At 33.4% G+C, this 23328-nt stretch overlaps 1 protein-coding gene across 1 annotated transcript; it reads left to right on the top strand.

The window, feature by feature from the left end:
- The first annotated feature begins 1695 nt into the window (after positions 1-1695).
- On the top strand, positions 1696-9614 carry polr3gla (RNA polymerase III subunit GL a). The gene is made up of 8 exons (XM_056479971.1): positions 1696-1851; positions 2031-2158; positions 3740-3869; positions 4098-4166; positions 5451-5507; positions 5635-5711; positions 6073-6201; positions 9024-9614. The coding sequence occupies exons 2-8, from the start codon at positions 2039-2041 to the stop codon at positions 9108-9110; spliced, it is 669 nt and encodes a 222-aa protein (XP_056335946.1). The 5' UTR covers positions 1696-1851; positions 2031-2038; the 3' UTR covers positions 9111-9614.
- Positions 9615-23328: the final 13714 nt, after the last annotated feature.

The following is a 23328-nucleotide window of genomic DNA, read 5'->3' as shown; positions in this document are numbered from 1 at the left end:
AATTTCCACCCTTACTACAAGCATTGATCAACTTCTTCAATATTAATCAATTTTCTGTTCTGATCTCAAGCAATCAGAGGCTCCATTTTTATGATGTCATCATGTACAGTTGAAGTCAGAATTATCAGCCCCCCTGTTTATTTTTTCCCCAATTTCTGTTAAACGGAGCGAAGATTTTTTCAACACATTACTAAACATGATAGTTTTAATAACTCATTTCTAATAATTTTTATAATATTTTTGCCATGATGACAGTAAAGAATATTTTACTACATATTTTTTCAAGACACTTCTATACAGAGTGAAGTAACATTTAAAGGCTTAACTAGGTTAATTAGGTTAACTAGGTAGGTTAGGGTAATTAGGTAAGTTATTGTATAACTGTGGTTTGCTCTGTGGACTATCAAATATATATATAAAATGGCTTTTAAAAATTGAAAACTGCTTTTGATCTAGCCAAAATAAAGCAAATGAGACTTTCTCCAGAAGAAAAAAATATTATCAGACATACAGTGAAACATCATTTAGGAAGTATTTAAAAAAGAAAACAAAATTCAAAGGGGGGCTCATAATTCTGACTTCAACTGTAGACTTCTTACAAAGTATTTTACAGTATTTTAAAAATACTAAAATGCAAGACACTAATGTGTTTCGATACAAAATATTAAGCCATTTTCATAAACCTTATCAAATACAAACTACAAAATACTGTTTTGCATTTAAAATACGTATTTGAAATACATGAATCAGAAATACTGCCCATCCCTGAGCGCACACGCACACACACACACACACACACACACACACACACACACGCACACGCACACACACGCACACACACACACACGCACGCACACACACACACACACACGCACACACACACACACACACACACACGCGCGCGCGCGCGCACACACACGCACACATACACACTATTTGTAGAAAGAAAACACTTTTCTTGCATTTTTATGCTTTATTAAATGCCTTTGTATGTTGAATTTGATATGCTGACACCAAAATGGAGCATTTCCTCCAACATCTTTAAACCAGCACTTGAACTGTTTAGTTTTGTATAGTTTGTATTGATCTAACTTCAAAAAATAAGGTTGCCACAGCTTTTAAGAAAGCTACTCTTAATATATAAAATATAAAAATGAACAGAGAGATGATCCAGATTAAATAATAATGGCTTTTCATTATCTATGTAGCACTTTAGTTTGACTATTCATTATTTTGACAATTTCACAAAAATCTACCACAGTTCCACAGAAAAGTAGCACAAAAGAATGAACGAACAAATAACGAGTTAAACTAGAACAATAATTATTTATACTCATGACACCTGATATTCAACACCGTGCGTTTAAACAAAGCGCATGCATCGTCTTTTTAGAAATGTAATACACTTTAAACCATTACTAAAAGCACCGGCCACAAAAAAGCGCAACACGTACTGTACCGACGCGCGATTTCCCACAACACTTAATTAAGTAAAATCTCTCAGGTATGTATACACGCAGTGTTCATAAATAATACAACTAACATATATATTATAATCCTCATAATAACCGTTGTAATAGCTATGTAATATATAACAAAGCGTGCTGCCTTTGCTAGGAACTCTTTAGGCAAGGAGTCTTTCTAGTTGGACTGTAAACCGAGACGGACCCCACGTGGATTTATGCCTGATGTAAACACAACTACCACGTGTCCAAGTCCATACTGTACCTCATACATTGGCATTCGGCAGGCAGATGTCGATCTTTGCGGATGTCTAAGAGACTGTGCTGGATCCACGACTCCATCAATTACAGAAGATATATCCACTGAACCTGAAAATAACATTTCGAGGTAAACTGTACTTTTGATTAATCTAAAATGACTTCTTAATGTCACCCTAGTGGTTGTGAGTTTTGTTGGTTTCATTGTGACTATTAATGTTTAATTGCTATTAGCTTGTTATTTGAATGTACCTATTTTAATAATCGTATTAATATACAAAAATATTAATAATCCTATTGATTTTACAGGTGTCGTGATGGCAGGGATGAGCAGAGGTCGAGGAAGGAACCAGTTTACCTTTAATGTGGACGCACTAGGTTTCGGAAGGGGTGATTCTTTACCTACAACTACTCATACGCCTTCTCCTCTTTTTCCTGTAAGTGTTTAACAGTTATATAAATGTCTTTACATTGTAATATAACTACAGGGGTTATTACACATATATTAGTGCACTGTCAAAATGTTAATTAACAGATTCCTGTATTTTGTGACTCATGGGTGTTTCGCATATTTAGGCTTTTAAATCGCATATTTTTAAGCTTTTTAAGATTGTGGTGACAAAGTTTAATAAAGTGACTTTTATTCACATATTAGTAGTGTGAAATGATATATTGCTTGGGGTTCATCATGTACAATACAATACAAGTAATAAAAGGCAGGTAATGAAATCAGGTATATTCAATAATATGTATTACATGTAACAGTAATATTTTGTTACTAAAAATGACAAAAAAAATACAATGTTAAAATTTCTTATATTAACACTGAATTATTATTAACTGCTATAGTTCATAGCCATGCATACCAAAATAGAAATACATATTCTACATTTTTTGTGTAAGCAAGTATTTTACAGTACTTTAAAAATGTCTCTGTCAGTGTTTTCAAACTATTAGATTTGATTTAGCAAAGTCACAAAAGTGCCAATTTCACATCTCTCACATTTATAACAAAGCTTTTTCCTCATAAATGCAAAAATGTCAAATAAAATAAAATCAACAATTTCCGTTCCATTGAGAGACAACTCGTATCCTGTTGATTAGCATCATTTCTTTTGGGTTGTGCAGTTTAATTCATTTACATTTTACATTTACATTTAGTCATTTAGCAGACGCTTTTATCCAAAGCGACTTACAAATGAGGACAAGGAAGCAATTTACACAACTATAAGAGCAGCAGTGAACAAGCGCTATAGACAAGTTTCAGGCGTAATTCACAGAATTTCTACAAAGTATGTTGTATATTCAATTCAATTCACCTTTATTTGTATAGCGCTTATACAATGTAGATTGTGTCAAAGCAGCTTCACATAAAAGGTCACAGTAAATAGGAACAGTGTAGTTCACTCGCAGAGTTTTTTCGTCACATCCATAATGCATGTTTATTTTCCTCATTTAAAATATAAAAAATGTTTACAGATTGATATTTTTCTGATTCGATAACTCTGTGGTTAGTTGTTTTGTAAAATATAAACAGTTGCTTTAATGTAATGTTAACATATACTTTCTATGTGAATTTATGTTTTAAATTTTCACTGCAAATGTCACATCCATAACGCTGGAATTGCTCTCTAATGCAATCTCGAAAAGCTTACATAAATGGAAAAAATTTGAGAATCCAAAAATACTGGAAGCTGTTAATTAACGGATATTTTTACAGTGGGTTTAATGGAGCATTTTCATATTCCCCATGTTTCTAGAAGCAGAAGCCAACACACCTGGGTAAACCTATATAATGGTGTTTAGGAGGCCGTAGCAATTAAATTTTATTATCATTTCCAAATAAGATAAAAAGCTGTTTCTGAAAACATTTTCTGAGATTTTGTTTATAATGTAGTAACATTTAAAATATGGTGTCTGTGTTCAAATCAATATTATTTGGGACTATTGTTACTAACATGTTTTAATTTATTCATTTTTGTATATTTACTGTTTGGATTAAACATTTTTTCTTTCAGCCTATGCAATTTCAGCCAGTGCCTCTGCATACAGGTGAAGAAGTGGAATATATGCTCGCTCTCAAGCAGGAACTGAGAGCATCCAGCAAGAATCTGCCTTTCCACATTAGAGCAGCCAGAACAAAGAGAGGTACAATTGGTTACCCTAAATGCATAAATGTAAATGGTTGATTTATAAGCAGTGGGCAATTCTGAGCACAAAGGATGAAGATCCTGCTTGACTTGATTTCATGCTGTTTCTGGATTTGCATTTGAATTGTGGGCAGTGACTGAAATATTCAAAACCATCATCAGACACAGATGGTTGAAGATCAGTTTTAAACGGCTCTCTTTTTCCTTTATTTCTTTTGTTTTTTAGATGTGTCACGTTACTCTGATAAATATCAAACTGGAGAGCCAAAAAACAACACCATTGAATGGAGTCCAGGTGAGACATGAGGACAGATGAGGAGACAGATAAGGATCCTTGCAGTTAAACATGGAAACCTGGAATCTGAAATCAACTATATTCAAAACTGTTTATTTTAAATTAGAGGATTCATTTCTGACATATTAAAATAAATAAAACCATCTTGAGAAGCAATAATAAATATATAACATTTAAGACTAAACTGATTAAATTTAGAAACAAAAGTTTAAATAAAATGTTCTGAATAAATTCATTATATTTTTAGAATTGAGTCGTTCATTTACGAGAAGAAAAACATGGAAAAGTCTAAGAAAAATGTAAAAATAAAATGTTGAGAATTCCATGAAACAAAAGTAATTTTTTTAGTAATTTTAATTTGAAGAAAAAAGTCTGAATATAATTTTGGCTATAAACTAATTAAATTAAAAAAAAAAACAATTTTTAGCGAAAAAAAAGGCTTTAAGATTAATGTAAATATTGACATTTAAATATTTGCATTTTTGAATAATCTCAGGATGTAAAGATTTTTGTTCTCAAAAACTATGGATGTTTTGGATTTTAATGGGTGATTCTCAACTTCTTATTTCAATCTTTTTTTCTCAAATTTAAGCAGTTAAATCTTGCAGAAAAATACTTTTATTTTTTATTATTGCTTGGCTCAAATCTCGAGATGGCTTTATTTTTAATAATAACGCTTGGCTGTAATACTGTTTTGTAGACATAGACACTGTAAAAAATTACTGTAGAATTTACAGTAACGTATTGGCAGCAGTTTGCCAGTAGCTTACTGTAAATCTAATTACAGTATAAATACTGTATTTGCACTTACAGCAAATTTAAAAATACGGTATTTTTATGGCTCCAAGAGGATATTTCCCACAATGCAACTTTAAAATACAGTACAATACTGTATAACTGTTCTACAGTAAAACAGAGCTCAATTTACTGTTAAATACTGTGTAATTTCTACAAATTGTTAACAGTGTAATATCAAGTTTAGGGATTTATTAATATTTTTAAATGTATTTGGTAATTATGCATTTAGATTTAGTAACATTTACATTGTTCCAACATGCTTGTTTGACTTTTCTATTCATCAGAAAAATGCTGAAAATTAAATATTGGCCTCTACAAAAACGTTAAGTGTAAAGAATATCTATCTGTTTAACCATTGTAATTCTTTGTTTAACAAATCCTTATTCATAATTATTCATTATTTACTATTTATTATTGATTATTGTCATATTGATTATTATAGTCATTAATGCCAGTTCTCTCTATAAATGTTCTGATTGATTTTAGACTGGAGCCGACTGCCGAAAGAGCTTTGCATTAAAGTACGAAAACCCCGGAAAACAAGTGAGAGAAACTCTTATTATTTTAATTATTAGTATTATTAATATGTGTTGGTTTGCACCACACCTACTAAATACTTCCTAAAGTATGTTAAAACAGCAGTGGCTTATGGTTTGAATATGATTTTAAGTCATAGGTGCCAAGCAGCAACTCAAGCAGAGACCAAAAGTAACTGCATCCAAAGAAGAGTTTCTTCAAAAACTAGAGGTACGAGTCCACTGAAAACATTACATTTTTTATGTTGTAGTTTATAAATGAACTGTAAAAAAGACCAAATAGAGGATTAATGATAAGCTGAAGTAAATTGAAACAAGTGATCAGTTATCTATCATGATAGCTATTTCTTCTACCCTGAACTTTTACATTTATGAGAAGTGCCAAAGATTTTCCACACTTAATTCTATTTACTCAGTGTGTGACCTCTCTCTCTCTCTCTCTCTCTCTCTCTCTCTCTCTCTCTCTCTCTCTCTCTCTCTCTCTCTATATATATATATATATATATATATATATATATATATATATATATATATATATTTATTTATTTATAAATATATATAAATATATTTAGACACTTGAGAAGGAAGAAGTGCATTCTGAGGAAGAGGAGGATGAGGAGAAGAAGAAGAAGAAACAGAATGATGACGAAGAGGAGGATCCAGAAGTGGAGGAAGATTATGATGAAGAGGAGCTTGAGGATGTAAGAACAAGATCTCAATCTTTCTCATTATATATTATCAAATCATATATATATATATATATATATATATATATATATATATATTACAGTTGAAGGCAAAATTTCAGCCCTCCTGTGAAATTTTTATTTGACTTTTTCAAATATTCCCAAGTGTGTTAAAGGAGAGTTTTTTATCATGGTTGTAAAAACTACTTTGTTTCGTCTTTGACTTGATGACAGTACAAAATATTTTACTAGTTATTTTGTGAATATTCAGCCTAAAGTGCCATTAAAAGGCTAAACTGAGTTAACTTAGCTAACTAATCACTCACTTACTGTCCTTTGACTTAATAACCTTGACTGAATGAACTGCAATGAATGAAATTACACTGGCATATGTTTTATGCAGCAGATGCCCTTCCTAGTACTGGGAAACTTTTTTATTAACACACACACATACATGCACTACGGTCAATTTAGTTTATTCAATTCACCTCCATTGTATGTCTTTGGATTGTGGGAGAAACCAAAGCACCCGGAGGAAACCCACGTGAACACTCCCCGAACATGCAAACTCCACACAGAAATGCCTCCTCGAACCAGTGACCTTCTTACTGTGAGCCATCGTGCCACTGTTAACTATTCAACTTATGTTAATTAGGCAAGTCAGAAAAAAACTATGTATAATTTAAAATAGTGTGACAGCGACGCAGTGGCACAGTAGGTAGTCGCCTCACAGCAAGAAGGTCGCTGGTTCGAGCCTCGGCTGGTCATTTGTCGTTTCTGTGTGGAGTTTGCATGTTCTCCCTGCATTCGCGTGGGTTTCCTCCGGGTGCTCCGGTTTCCCCCACAGTCCAAAGACATGCAGTGAAGGTGAATTGGGTAGGCTAAATTGTCCGTAGTGTATGAGCGTGGTTGAGAGTGTATGGATGTTTCCCAGAGATGGGTTGCAGTTGAAAGGGCATCTGCTGCGTAAAACATGTGCTGGATAAGTTGGCGGTTCATTCCGCTGTGGTGACCCTGGATTAATAAAAGGACTAAGCCGAAAAGAAAATGAATGAATGAATGAATGAATGAATGAATGAATGAATGAATGAATGAATAAAATACTGTGAATATGTTCTTGCTCTATTAAACATCACTTGGGAAATATTTAAAAGGAAAAAAATTACAGGAATAATAATTGACTAACAAGTTGCCTTCAACTGTACATTTTTTGCAGCATCATTATCATTGCACAAAAGCATGTTTAAGTCACATGATACATATTTTACATATAAGGTTACGTGTTTATTTGTAGAGATTGAGTTTTAGGAACATGATGCAGCAGACATAACAAGAGACCCTATTGCATTTCACAACTCAAAAACCTAAGATCTGTTCATCTGGAAAATCTCAATCCACAGTTCCTCTGTGAAATCACAAACTGTAACCTAGAGCCTTTCACAGTCCTCAAATTTCGACCCTAGCCTAGCCCTGGCCACAGCTATTAAAATAGTCTGTATTTGGTGGGATAAAAAGTAGGAAATAATATTTTTAAGGAGATAATTTAGAAAATGTTTGAAACATTTTTCTCTTTGGATATTTGTTCATTTATTTATATTTTTAAAATGACGATCAAGTGGACCGTGGATGACAGTTGTTAGTTCAGCCGATCAAATCAACACTTAACAAGACTACAATAAAATTCACAGCGATAAAGCACTTCAAGTATATCATGATGTTAAATTGAAGATTTTATTCTCAACATTCAACCTCTCAGAAAATGCAACAAAAAAAAAACTGAGACATAAATATACAGCCGGAACGCTCTTACAAAACATTGTGCAGAAGAAAAGCAAAGCATCCACAATGGAAGGTTTTAAACCAGTCTTCCTTTTACTCTATAATTCTTCCAGCTGTGCTGAAGGCACATTCACTGCTGCTGCATTGAGCACCAATCACACATGAGCGTACCCTGCAAAAATGCTTTTCTTACTTGAATTTTTGTCTTGCTTCTAGTCCAAATATGTTTTCACTTTAAAATAAGATTATCTTGCTTGCTTTACGGAAAAACTCACTTATTCATTTTTCTTCGGCTTAGTTATTTATCAGGGGTTGCCACAGCAGAATAAACCTCAGACTTCTCCAGCAAATGTTTTACGCAGCGTATGCACTTCCAGCCGCAACCCAGTACTGGGAAACACCCAAACACTCTCACATTAGCAGACACTCATACACTACGGCCAATTTTGTTTACCCGATTTACTTATACTGCATGTCTTTGGAATGGTGGGGAAAACGGAGCACCCGTAGGAAACCCACGCAAACACGGGGAGAACAAGCAAACTCCACACAGAAATGCCAACTGACCAGCCGAGGCTCGAACCAGCGACCTTCTTGCTGTGAGACAATTGTGCTACCCACTGCGCCACCGTGACGCCCTGTTTTTGTAATCAAAATTTGTAATTTAAGTGAAAAATATCCAGAGCAGGACTATTTATTTAGGACTACATATATATTAATTTTATATAGTTCATTCTTTTTTTCTATGCTGTTGGAAACACTGCAGGTGCCCGAAGATGCTCTGTTATGTTCTGTCTATTGTTGTTTACGTTAAAATAAATCAGTATTTTAAAATGCAATATTTAATGTGTCACACAAAATAGACACGTCAATCATTTTTAAAAATTAAATAATATTTTAATATTAATCTGACCAGTTAACGGTTAATATTCGGTTAACGAGTGGCGGTTGTCTGTAGGCAAAATTAACCGAAATGAGCATGCCTAGCAGATACTTCATGATCCTAGAAATAGTCCTTGCAAAGCATTTTTAACATTGGAATATGTGCACTCTTTCAGGAGACAGACTACATCGTGTCTTACTTTGACAACGGAGAGGATTTTGGAGGAGATAGTGATGACAATATGGATGAAGCTGTCTACTAATACATTTCAAGAGGCCTTTTATTTAATTTATCACTGTGGGATGCATAATACTGAAAGTATGTCTTCATAATGTAAGTGGCTGAATTGAATTTCACAACTAATGTTAATAAGATCCAGAGAGTCTGTGCTGCTATTGAGATGCTCTTCTGTGATTTCTGAGCTCTTTCACATAAGCTGTGTGATGGACATACAGATATTGCTGCTATTCACACGTGTGCTGGAATTTTACTGAAAGACAATCTCAGTGTGCTTTTAAGCGTTATTACTGGAATTGGAAAACTCTGAATTAAAAGGGAACATACGTGATGATTCCTCTTTGTGAGATAGGAAATGACACTACAGACTGTTTGCCTGCATATTAAAGGCATCTCATGTTTACACCTGATAAAGCCTTGAATAGTGAATTACAGCTGTATGCGAGTATCTATTTCACGTGTTTTGAGCATGTGAAATATTTGTTATTAACAACAAATAAAACCGAATAAAGGATGCAGAGATGATCAATTTGATCCATTATTGGACATTCAAATATATTGGAAGAAATATCAAAAAGCTGTATTAACAATCAGCTATCTTTAAGACTTTAAATATAGGTATGGTATATACTGAAAATCAAATCAAATAAAATAACTGAAATAAACAACCTATTGGCTGGTTATCTATTTTATTCATTCATTTTCCTTAAGCTTAGTCCCTTTATTTATCAGGGGTTGCCACAATGGAATGAACCACCAACTTATCCAGCATATGTTTTACGCAGCAGATGCCCTTTCAGCTGCAACCCAGCACTGGGAAGGTTATGTATTACTTACCCAAATATTCTGACTTCTCCTTTTTTCCCTGACCCTTTTGTTTTCGTTTTACAGGGGAAGATTTTTATTAGGTAACGTGTAAAGTCGTTTGAAGTACTTTTATGATGCTTTCAGTTTCAGTTTGACAGATTGAATTTTTTTTCTCTTCCCTTTTAATGGAAAATATTATCTAAGAGATTCTTCTTTTGTATACGACAGAATTAAAAAGTCTCATATGTTTGTATTGATATGGATATGAATAATTGATGATATTTCCATTTGAGCTTTCTTGAATGCATTCAGGTTGGTTTTGACCCAGAAGAGATACACAAAACAATCATTAAGACTCCCCAAAATACATATTAGAAGTAAATATTTTTTTTCTACCACACTGAAACTTAATTTTTACATTGACTGACAAACCAGCATAACCAACATTGCAACATAAAAATGTAGTGTAATTACATAAGCACACCAACCAAACACACACAAAATCCAGAAATTTGATGACAAAATATTGTATTTTATGTGTGGTTGATTTTTTAAAATGATAATAATCAAAACATTTGCTTTATTATATTAACCTATAAGGTTTTAGTTGGTTTAAGAGGGGTTAAAGGGATAGTTTGTCTTAAAAAATTAATTCCTGACTATTTCATCATACTTAAATGGTTGTAATCTTTTATAAAAAAATCTGCTGTTGAACACAAACAATATATTTTGAAAAATGTTTAAATAGCAGAAATCCATAGTATAAGCATTAAATACCATAAATTCACTTACTATGAGTTCAGTACACTCTCAGAAAAAATAGTACAATGTTGTACCAAGGACGGTACAAACCCTTATCACTGAGACAGAATTGTACGTTAAGACAAAGAAACAAATTTGTACCATTTCAGTTTGTACCTTTAAGGACATGAATTGTATCATGGGAAACCAAAATGTACCTTTGGTTTTTAAAACCTGCAAATACAATATTGTATTCATCAAAGGAACAAATCTGACCCATAAAGGTACCACCACAGTGACAAGACACTTTGAACCTTAACAGTGTCAAAAATGCTTATCAAACATTTATTTAAAATGCCGTAAATGTTTCCTTTACAATAACTGTAGTTTTATGTTTTATCAGTTGTTTTGTATTATAGAACTTAATAATTAGTGTTTATGAGTTTCTTTAAACATATACTTTTAAATGATGATTTATGTTTTAATATGTAAATTATTCATGAAATCATTTAGCCTTTCCAGTAATATTTATTTTCATAGATATTGTAATAAATGAGTTGTTTTGTACCTTTTATATGAGAACAATTGTGTACACACCTTTCAGTTGTACAATAAAAGGAACAGAACAGTATCATAAGAGCTCTTTTCTGTACCAAATAAGGTACAATTTCAAGAACCTTTTTTGTTGAGAATGTACTAAGAATTCAGTAACTGGCTGTTGTTGTTTTTTCTTCCTTTGTGTTAAAAAGAAGAAGAAACTCTTACTCAGGGCTTCCCAAACTCGGCCCTGAAGGGCCGGTGTCCTGCATTTTTTAGTTCCAACCCCAATTAAACACAACTGAACCAGCTAATCAAGCTCTTTCTAAGTATACTAGAAAGCTCCAGAGAGGTGTGTTGAAGAAAGTGGGAGCCAAACTATGCAGGACACCGACCCCTGCTCTAACAGGTTTGGATGGGTAACGATAATATTTATTTTCTATTTTTGGGGTGATTTACCTCTTTAAGAGTAGTATATATCATTAGCAACCGGCAGGTGGCGATATTTCTCTTTACCATGTGAACTGAATTCACATGAGTTCTGAGTTCAACTTCATGCAATAATAAAAAGTCACATGATTTTGAAGCTTCAACATGTTTTACAGTGCATCAAGATTACGCAAAGCAGCAACGTATTAATATATATATATATATATATATATATATATATATATATATATATATATATATATATATATATATATGTTTCACATGTTCAATATGTCATGTAGTATGCTTTTGTGTGCTAATTAAATGTATATTTGTCTTTAACCTTTCTATAGTTCTTATTAATGCCTTAGGGTGTATTAAGTTCGACAAGTCTTGATATTCGTCTAATATTCTGGGAGCAATGTGTAAAATTTGTTTATCTCTTTAGGGACTGCAACATTTTGCCTCTTAAATTTACAGATGTGCTACATTTTCAGCGCTCTGAAGCCACAAATATCATTGAATAACAATATGCATCGTGCTACAAACAGATATTCATGCATTTGCAAGAAACTGTTAACTCCTCAAACTGCCATTTTCCAATGACCTGCACTGACTTTACAACTTACTTCCTGTATACTGCTTCACGTCTTTAAGTTGTAAACAGACCTGCAGCGCTACATTTTCCGTCAGCGCCTCAGAAAACATGTTATTCGACGTTATGTCACGCGAAGGACAAGGCTGTATCAACAAACTGATCCAAATCCAGAGATTTCACCTGAGGGGAGAGCACATCCTAATGTGAGGTGACCGAGACATCAACAAATGTCAACGAGTAGAAAAACCTGGTTTACATATTGGGCGTCTTGATTTGCGGTTTTGTTGAATAAACAGATGGACTGCTTATAGTTAAATGCCTGCAGTGCCAAAAGGGAAAAATGCACATTTATCTGTTACAGCTGTAATGTTATTCACAGGAAAAAGTAGTCAGAAAAACATACAGTATGTTTCTCTTTTAAGCCATGTGTTTTGTTTTAATATTTAGATAAATAAAATTAATTAAAGCAAATTTATTACAGTTTGCTCACATAATGGAAATTGATATTAGTTGCCACTATATATTTGGGGAAAAAAATAAGAGCCAGGTTAAAAATTTCTAAAATAACATTAGTTTCTTTTCATTTAGTTTAAAATAAAAGGCTTTTTTATCAAATAAAAATCATCTGACAATATGTCTTTGTAAGATTTAATTTAAATGCTTATTTAATGATATAATATATTGCAACACAGGGAGAAACAAACAAACATTTTGCTTTATTTTTTTATTAATAAATGAGTATGTATACACAATATAAAAAAATAAGAATAAATTGAGAGTTTATATGCAAAACCCTCTAAATACCATTTGATATTTTCTTTTAAAATTAGCATTTTTCTCAGACTCCTGTTTGTAGGCTCAGTCATTTTTTTTTTTTCTTCTATAGTAGCGAATAAGCTCTTTTCGTTGCCTTTAAAGTGATATAACGAAACATAAACATAGCAGGCTGAAATAAAGCTCATTTTAGAAGAAAATGGTTCAGAGGTTTTTGCATCTGAACTCTTCAATTATAATAAAATAAAAGCATGATATATTCACACAAACGTACGTTGTTTCTGTAAATGTGTATCTAAAAAATGTAAAGTTCTTATGTTTACTTTTTAAAAACCCTCAATTTAGGATTTGAGGGAGAGAAAAAAGCAAGCATAGATGTTTTTGCAGTTATACTGAAAGGACTTTTACTTGCTAAAATGTATACCAGAAAGGCATTTAGTACTGTAGATTTTGCGCAACAGGTTTTTTAACAAAGTGTTTATTATTTAAAGGCTTTAGAAAAATGCTTAGTAAACATGATGTAGACTTTATGGAGAGGCATTGCATCTGTGTCTGTGTTTTTTAATTCATGATGAAATGTATATGTACGTTTCATGTAAAAAATATATTAAATCATAAAAAATGCATAATCCATTTTATACTTTATCTATTACTACACTGTAAAAAAATTATATGATCAATTAGTCCTGACAGCATATGTTTTTAGGTCATTGTAACTTATTAAATTAAGTTAATCATGTTCTAACTTAATTTCATATGTTATGCAGGCTGTTTTAAGTCAGTTTAACTTAATATAAGTTCAATGGACTCATAAGGTTAATTCGATTCATCTTAAAACTTTAAGGCAACTGGATTTTTTACAGTGTGTAAAGCTTTTATCATTTCAATCATCAAAGCTATGAGTGATACATTTTTGTAAGCACTGAAGTTTTGCTGTGCAGCAGGGATTGGAGAATTTATTGCTTCCTGGAACATAATATATTTCACTATACTAAGCAGAGTTAATATAAAAGACGCCAAAAACATGTCTCAGTGCGCATGCATAACATAAACAATATTTATCCACACAAACTACAGGCAGCTTTGACAATGTGAATTTTAGAGTTTAGTGTTTGTTACTACGACTCATGATAGGGAAGTGTGGATCATTTGGTTACATAAAGAGGTGATACTGTTGACACACAAGTGAACATGTAGACGTGCAAATGTATGATTTCCTCCTCCCCATGAGCTCAGCGTGCCTTTGTGGTGAAGCAGAGAGAACACAGTGTCCTCCCACAAACGTTACACGTGTTGCACTTTTGGTAGAAGTCACTTTTGTTTTGTCAGGCTCAGCAGATCATACTGTACATCTGAGCTGATGTTGACGCTTTCTTTCTTTCGTTCTTTCTGCATTGACTATCATGTAGAAATCAATTTTATTGTATATCGAAATGTTTTCAGTTTAATTGATTTAATCTTTTGTGAGGAAAAACAATTATTATAATACATTTGTACTATGATTTATAGAAGATCTATAAAATATTGTGAGCTATATCTTGAAGAAATATGTTATTTGATGAAATATTACTCAATTGAAATGGCATAGTCCGCCCAAAAATGAAAATGTACTCATTATTTACTCACCCATACTTTATGATAGTTTGATATTTTTTGTTAAATGTTTATTAAAATCAATAGTTACTTTTTAGAATAAGTCAAGTCCAAGGCACTCGAAAAGTGAAAATTAAAAAGCCTTTATTAACTGGTCAATAAAGATTTTTTAATTTTTTCACTTACTTTTTGAGTGCTTAATAGAGTTATGATTTTGTTGTTTATTTTTATGAGTCCCATACCCAAAGAGCAGGATATTGTGATTTTACCAAGTGGCACATGTTCCTGAATTAATATCTACAGTTGAAGTCATAATTATTCACCCCCCCTGTTTATTTTTTCCCCCAATTTCTGTTTAACGGAGAGATTTTTTTTCAATACATTTCTAAACATAATAGTTTTAATAACTCATTTCTAATAACTGATTTATTTTATCTTTGCCATGATGACAGTAAATAATTTTTGACTAGATATTTTTCAAGACACTTCTATACAGCTTAAAGTGACATTTAAAGGCTTAACTAGGTTAATTAGGTTAACTAGGTGGGTTAGGGTAATTAGGCAAGTTATTGTATAACGATGATTTGTTCTGTATATCGAAAAAAATGTAGCTTAAATGAGCTAATAATTTTGACCTTAAAAAGATTTTTAAAAAATGAAAAACTGCTTTTATTCTAGCCAAAATAAAACAAATAAGACTTTCTCCAGAAGAAAAAATATTGTCAGACATACTATGAAAATTTCCTTGCTCTGTTAAACATCATTTGAAAAATATATATAAAAAAAAAAAATCAAAGGGGGGCTAATAATTCTGACTTCAACTGTATATTGATCCTGGAACAACATTCCAATCAGCCAGTCAGAATTAAGGCATATGTTTACAGTTTATGTACTTTTACACGATTGTTATGGTTGCGTTTAGAGTTAGGAATTAGGTATAGATGACATTTTCCAACAAAATTTACCTTCCAGGATCAACATAGATATTAATCTAGGATCGCATCAAACTTGGCAAAATCACACCCACCCAAAGATCACCAGCATATTAATGAACCCTGAAGCACTTTTTGTTTGATTTTGGATTTTTTTGTGATTGGATTTTATTCATTTATTTTTATTATTATTTTGTGCTTTTCTCAAACAGGTTTGTGACAAGTGAAGGGTGAGTAAACGATGACAGAATTTCAGTTTTGGGGCAAACTATCCCTTAAGGATCATATGCATCATGTATACCAATCATTTAATTTTTTTATATATTTACCTGTCTTTGAAACCACTAAGGTTTGTGCATTTGTCAGAAAGACATTTTGTTTTGTTTTTTTAAATTAAATGCAGTATTATCACCTATTCTTTCATATATTTTGATACCTACAGGTCACAATAGTGATGTTGTATTTTCTGTAAGGTCTCTCTGTTATGCTGAATGATAATGGAATATTATTTTACCCATATTTAAACATTTTATTTTCACCAACATAATTCTAAATATGAATGTAGTAAATATACTTACATTTTATAAGCTTTCCGAAGTTTTTAAATATAACTCTCAACAGTTGCTGTATCTTGTGATTCATTGGTGTTTTTCGTATTTACAGTGGGTACGGAAAGTATTCAGACCAACTTAAATTTTTCCCTCTTTGTTATATTGCAACCACTTGCATTTAAGTAAATTTTTTTCCACATTAATATACACACAGCAGCCCATGTTAACAGAAAAACACTGAATTGTTGACATTTTCGCAGATTTATTAAAAAAGAAAAACTGAAATATCACATAGTCCCTATTCAGACCCTTTGTTGTGACGCTCATATATTTAACTCATGTGCTGTCCATTTCTTCTGATCATTCTTGACATGATTCTGCACCTTCATGTGAGTCCAGCTGTGTTTGATTATACTGATTGGATTTGATTAGGAAAGCGACACACCTGTCTATATGAGAGCACAATGTCAGAGCAAATGAGAATCAAGAGGTCAAAGGAACTACCTGAAAAACTTTAGACAAAAAAAAAGACAAAATTGTGGCAAGGAACATATCTGGCCAAGGTTACAAAAGAGCCTTCCTTTTAAAGCAAGATGTTTGGGACGACCAGAATCCTTCCTAAAGCTGGCCGTATGGCCAAACTGAGCTATCGAGGAAGAAGAGCCTTGGAGAGAGAAGAAAAGGACAACCCAATGATCACTGTGGCTGAGCTCCAGAGAAGCAGTTGGGAGAAAGTTGTAGAAAGTCAACCATCACTGCAGCCCTCCACCAATCAGGGCTTTGTGGCAGAGTGGCCTGACACAATTAAGCACACATGGAGTTTGCTAAAAAACACCTGAATGACTCCATTATGGGATAAATAATAAGATTCTCTGGTCTGATGAGACCAAGACAGAACTTTTTGGCCTTAATTCCAAGCAGTATTTGTGGAGAAAACCAGTTACTGCTCATCACCTGTGCAATACAGTCCCAACAGTGAAGCATGTGGAGCATCATGCGGTGGGGGTGTTTTTCAGCTGCAGAGAAAGAACGACTAGCGCCCAAGTACTGGGATATCCTGGGCGTAGATCTTCTCTAGACTGCTCAGGATTCAGACTGATAGTTTACCTCCACAACAAGACAATGACCACAAGCACACAGCTAAAATGATGAAGGAGTGGCTTCACAACAACTCAGTGACTGTTCTTGAATGGCCCAGACAGAGTCCTGACTTAAACCCAATTGAGCATCTCTTTGGAGACCTAAAAAAAAGACTGTGCACCAACATTTACCATTGACCCTGACAGAACTGGAGATGATCTGCAAGGAGGAATGGCAGAGGATCCACAAATCCAGGTGTGAAAAAAGGGTGCTTCTAAATACTGAGTAAAGGGTCTGAATACTTAGGATTGTGTGATATTTCAGTTTTTCTTTTTTAATAAATCTGCAAAAATGTCAACAATTCTGTGTTTTTCTGTTAATATAGGGTGCTGTGTGTACATTGAGGTAAAAATGGCTGCAATATAAAAAAAAGAGTGAAAAATTTAAGAGGTCTGAATACTTTCCATACCCACCGTATGCTGTGAATTGTGCTATTGGTCCCTGTTCTTTAATCAGAATAATTTTGTAAGAGTCTAAATTATCATATGCATTTGTTTATATGGCAAAACATGTCTTTTTCACCAAAGAAGGTCCATACAGACTCCAAAGCCAGATACTGATAAGATCAGGGTTTGGTGTGGGGTTTTACGATGTGGTCACATGTTGATTGGTCAGTTTGAATGTCTCAGTATTTGTGCTTTGGTCACATGGTCAAGAAAGATCCAAAATATCATCCAAAATAGTTGGTAAACTTTGCTCTGTCTCTTTTCCTGGTCTGCTTCTCTCCTGTTCTGCTCCTCTCCTGCCCTGGAGTCTATCTTCTCTGACTCTACTGCTATCAGGCTTTCTTTGAGGCCTACTTACTCTCTTTGCCTCTCCTTACCCGTCTCTCCTTCTACCACTGGTAACTTTTTTACATTTAAGCTGGGTACAAATAATATCATGTTTTTATCATTTCATATTTTATCATTTTTACAGTTATTTGTAATTAATTCAGTTGTAACCATAGAGAATTATTGTCATTAAATCACCTCATATTCAAGTATTTGTGAATTACTTTTGATTTAACATCAACACTTAATTGCTCCATATCGCAATACAATACAATCACATAGCAAAGCTCTCCCACGCTTTAGCTGTTAATACTGCCTATTATTTCCGTTTTTGGTATAAGATTGCAGAAGAATGGTTTGTCTAGAAATGTACAGTTATTTGTACCATCATACTGGTAACTTTTCAGTCATTCGGCAGAACTACAGTTCAAACCGCTGTAGTTAAAAAAAAAACATTCCTAAAATTTGTTGTTTATAATTTAACTCTAACAATGTGACTTTTATTGATATTTTATTAGCTTGGAAATCAGAAAATGTACTCCGTAAATTACCACGCTGTAATTAACAGGATCAACCCAAAACTACCAAAAAATGTCATTAAATGTCATGTTGTTTGCCTTCTTTTTGTCATCAAAAGTTGTCAGAGACCAAAGTACCATATTGCAATTTGAAAGCGTAGGCCCAAATACACTGAAAACACCCATATGAATCACAAGTTATGCACAACTGTTTATTACCTTTTTTCCTGACACTATATTCATATATTACTGTCTTTTTATGCTAAAGATAATTATTTATGAACTCCTTACTTTTTTATGTTTCTGTCTGCCTTACCCTTTCCCTTTATGGTCATGTAGTGTCATTGTTACTCATTTTGACTAAATAAATTGCTACTAAAACTTGGATCAAGTTCTCAGGGAGGTACTGTAAACACTATTATGTAACTCCCTGTTGTTATTACAGGTATGTAATTGTGAGATTAGTGTTGGCGAGACAATGTCTGCTCTTCAGTTGGCAGTCGATGTGTAACATTGTAGCTCATTGCTTATATAAAAAGAACTTGTTGCACTCTTGCTGCTTTTTTTACTTTAGTGATGACCCAAAAAATGTACAAAACTGCTGAATTTTAAATATAATTAAACTCAAACATTGTGCATTTTTAATATGAAGGTGAAAACAAATGTAAATTAAACAAGTGCACCTAATTGCATTGCATGTATTAAAATTATATTTCTAAAAATAATAAATAATTCAATTATGTTAATATGATGATGTTTCCCAGTACTGGGTTGTCGTTGGAAGGCTGCGTAAAACATATGCTGAAATAGTTGTTGGTTCATTCCGCTGTGATGACCCCTGATGAAAAAGCGACAAAGCTGAAGGAAAATGAATGAATGAATAATATGATGATGAATAAATAAACCTTTATGCATGTCCATATTCAGGACTGTTTTAACACATATTAGTACACCTTTATTTTTAAGCATACTTCTGTTTTGACTAACATACTAAAGCGCACACATAGTTCATCTTAGGCTATTTATTATTAGTATCCTGTGTTTCATTATGTTAAATGCAAAAATTAAACTATATCAGATGTACAGTATAATTACAAACATCTTTTAATACAAAACATAGAAATTTCAGCAGGAATTGCTATGTTAGTTACGTAAGTATGTTAGTTAATTGGTGTAATACTCAAATTACTGTAATTGAGTAGTTTTTTCTCAGGAATTGTAGTTTACCAAATAGTTTTAAAATGTGTACTTCCCTTACTCCACTACTCTCCTTTAGCCTACAGTCACTACTTTATTTTTTCATGTTCATGGCGATTAGCTGAGTAAAAAAAACTCAGTCCTGTGATTCCTGTCCTATCAAATTGCACATAAAAAGTAAATCTCATCTTACTGAACAACCTGAAGACACAGGCGCTTTATAAATGCAGCAAACCGCTTGAAGGTATTAAAAGTGTCCAAGCAGATGTCCAAAATCTTTACACACTATTAACCAGAGACTGCATGTCACTGATGAGAAGATGGCAGATGTTTACTGTGTTGACTGAAATCACCAAATAGTCTTCAACAATAATTAAATACACTATAGAATGTTACTTTTACACACACATACGCAGAAATTACAATTAAATGCATCAGCTGTTCACATATTATTGGGCGCGTATTACTCAATACTCACTGCTTCTGAGTACTTTTAAAAGGGCTACTTTGTACTCATATTTTAATATTTACAACAGATACTTTTAGTCTACTTGCACTACAGTTTTGGGCTAGTAATAGTACTTTTACTTGAGTATGATTTTTCAGTACTCTTTACACCACTGGTTATTGTAAATAAACAGTTAGTTCAGCTGCTCAATTTAGTCACATTTTAAATACAACAGAAGTGATGAACTTTAAAGAATTAAGATTTGTTTAGCTCTTAATTAAATGGATAAAAAAATATGCTAGCTAGCAGTATGCTAAATTAGGTTAACAACTTGCAACACACAAGAACATGCTGGAGATAAACTGTACGAAATGCTAGGCTGCACATAATTCCTGCATGTTTTCCTAACACAAATCGATTAAGTTAAACTTAACCATTAAGTTCTTCCAAAAATCTTATAAATTATGTTGTTTCAACTCATTTTAGTAGTTTGAACAAGCAGCAAATATACATTTTTGAGTGTATGCTAAAAAGCATGTGTTTAAGCAATAGTAAATTTGTTTTTTTATGTTTTTTATATTATGTTTTGTAAATGGCAGCGATTGATATTCATGGTAGAAAAAAATACTACTTGGGTTTTCAACATTCTTCAAAACAAAACCCCTAAAGCATTGGAAAATATGGAGAATAATTAAATGAGAGAATTTCAATTTCTGGATGAACTATCGCTTTAATTATTGTTATTTTAAAGTGTATCCTTTTTCTAACAAGTATTCTTATTGTCACTATAGATGACAGAAGCTGAATTAGAAAACTGAGTCATTTTCAAATGTCTTCTTAATGTAATGTTTTCATTAGCTAGCAGTTTGCCTGTTCTCTGTGTTTCGTTAACCTTATTTAAAAGGGAAGTGAGGAGAAAAGATTAGCTGCTTGGATGCTTTGTCACTTTTTTCATCACCTGACCTTCCTCCCCCAAGGCCACTTGTGGTGAAAGTCAGTGTATCACATGCTCAGGTCAGCTTCAGGGCAGCAGGCCAAAATGAAGCCAGGCAGAGCAGATTGAGACCATCATGCTGTGCTGCATTAATCCTGTTAGCGAACTTAATATAGAGGATTCAGGTTTGGCAAGAAAGAGAAAGGCCTGGGAAACTGGCCCTTTTGTGTGTGTGTGTATGTGTGTGTGTGGTACGGCCAACACTGCAGTGTAAACGTCTGGACAGACTTGAGCTGAGATTAAGTGCACTTTTATATACTTTAAATGTAATTCAAGGCATATGAACAAGATCAGAAAGGCTAAGTACATACTTATCTACTGTTCAGTCGTTAAATCTGGCTTCAAGTTTACAACTTAAAGTTTAAAAGAGAAGAATGGTGTAGGCCTACCATAGACCACAAGCAAAGATTTAGTCAGATAGTTTCCAAAAGACGTGATGAAACAATTAAAACATGTTAGTAATGTGTTAACACAAGACATGCTACATGCTAACAACATCCAACATGCTACACCTTTGCTAAATGTGCTTCCAAATGTTAGAAATCTAAAATTATGTTAGTGGCTTGCTAAAAAGTGTTATCAGCAGGCTAAAAAATGGGGGGGAAATGGAACATAAACTGGTTCTGCAGGACATATGCTAGCATCTATAGTTTAAAACCTACCTAACCAGCATATGCTGTTTTATTTTCAGCAGGGGCGGAACAAATTATAATATCTAAGCTAGAACATCTTAGCCACATGCTACAGTTGTTATGTTTCAATCCAAAGATGCTAATTAAATTTATGCGCTAGACTGGAATAGCACTTATAGACATGCAAATAAAGCAGCGTTTGCATCCAACAAGGCAAAGAGAAAAAAAAAATCATCACTTCCTGATTAACTGCCAAATATTCATTCATTTTCTTGTCGGCTTAGTCCTTTTATTAATCTGGGGTCGCCACAGCAGAATGAACCACCAACTTATCCAGCATATGTTTTACGCAGCGGATGCCCTTCCAGCTGCAACCCATCACTGGGAAACATCTATACACACCCATTCACAGACATACATTACAAACAATTTAGCTTACCTAATTTACCTATACCACATGTTTTTGGACTTGTGGGGCAAACACAGGGAGAACATGCAAACTCCACACCGAAACGCCAACTGACCCAGCTGGTGCTCGAACCAGCAACCTTCTTGCTGTGAGGCAATTGTGCTACCCACTGCGTCACCTTGCTGCCCTTGGTGACAAATATCAAAAGTAAAAATTGAATTTTCTGCAGTAGGAGAAGCTGCGTGAATCTTTTATTTTATGAAATACTTGCACCTCATAAGACAAGGAGGGATGAGATGCAGAGCACAGATACTGATGCTCTTGACAGTTCTGGAGGTAATTAACACTAATACTGAAATGGTTAAGGCATTTTAGAATGACAAAACAACATTTCAGATAGTTTACAATGTGCTCAGCCTGCTGGTTTGGCCATTCACACACATTTTATCATCACATGATCACTGGAATGCAGTTTTGCTTGTTGATGATTACCCAGGCCTTGTATAGCTCCGTCTTTTTTCCTTGTCTTTGGCTAGGCAGAACCTACAATGTTTTGAATCTGGTAATCATGAAACATTCTTAGGCATCCAAAGACTCGTAGGCCTTTAACTTCTCTCCTGTAAAATCACTTGGAGTTTCAATGAGATAGTTGTATATTCCGGGCTGGATACTAGACCATTTCATCTTATCCAATATCCATTGGGAGGGTGCTATCACAAATTGACCTGTCAGACTAACGCCGCTCACTTTAACGTTAATTTTGCTGAATAACTGCTTATCACTGGGTGACAAGCTGTTTTAATATGCTGAAAGCATAATGTAAATTATTTATATATATATGTAATCAATATAATTTATTATTTCTAAGACAACAACAAACTCTGTACCGCATGTCATTCCCTCGCTGTAAATGCTAGCGCTCCCGTTTTTTTTCCTGCAACCTCGAATGTTAACAAACATGGTAATTCATCATCTATAAAGCCAGAAAAACTTAGCAGCTGCCTGATGTGAGGCTATGTTAGCAGTTGGCTAAAACATGCAGTGTGCTAACATTTTGATAACGTACCGAAACAAAACATGCTAGCAACATCCTGAACTATGTTGAAGGTGAAAATGTACTTACAAATAGGCAACAGAGAGTATGTTCTATTAAATGGACTTTTTAAAATT

The sequence above is a fragment of the Danio aesculapii genome, chromosome 19, assembly GCF_903798145.1.
Source record: "Danio aesculapii chromosome 19, fDanAes4.1, whole genome shotgun sequence".
Lineage (NCBI taxonomy): Eukaryota > Metazoa > Chordata > Actinopteri > Cypriniformes > Danionidae > Danio > Danio aesculapii.
This window is presented reverse-complemented; position numbering and strand designations above follow the sequence as displayed.

Excerpts from the sequence above, each read along its gene's own strand:
- polr3gla (XM_056479971.1), top strand. The coding sequence starts at position 2,039 with ATGGCAGGGATGAGCAGAGGTCGAGGAAGGAACCAGTTTACCTTTAAT. Across the intron at positions 2,159-3,739 it reads CGCCTTCTCCTCTTTTTCCT|CCTATGCAATTTCAGCCAGT; the intron begins GTAAGTGTTTAA and ends TTTTTCTTTCAG. Across the intron at positions 6,202-9,023 it reads ATGAAGAGGAGCTTGAGGAT|GAGACAGACTACATCGTGTC; the intron begins GTAAGAACAAGA and ends GCACTCTTTCAG.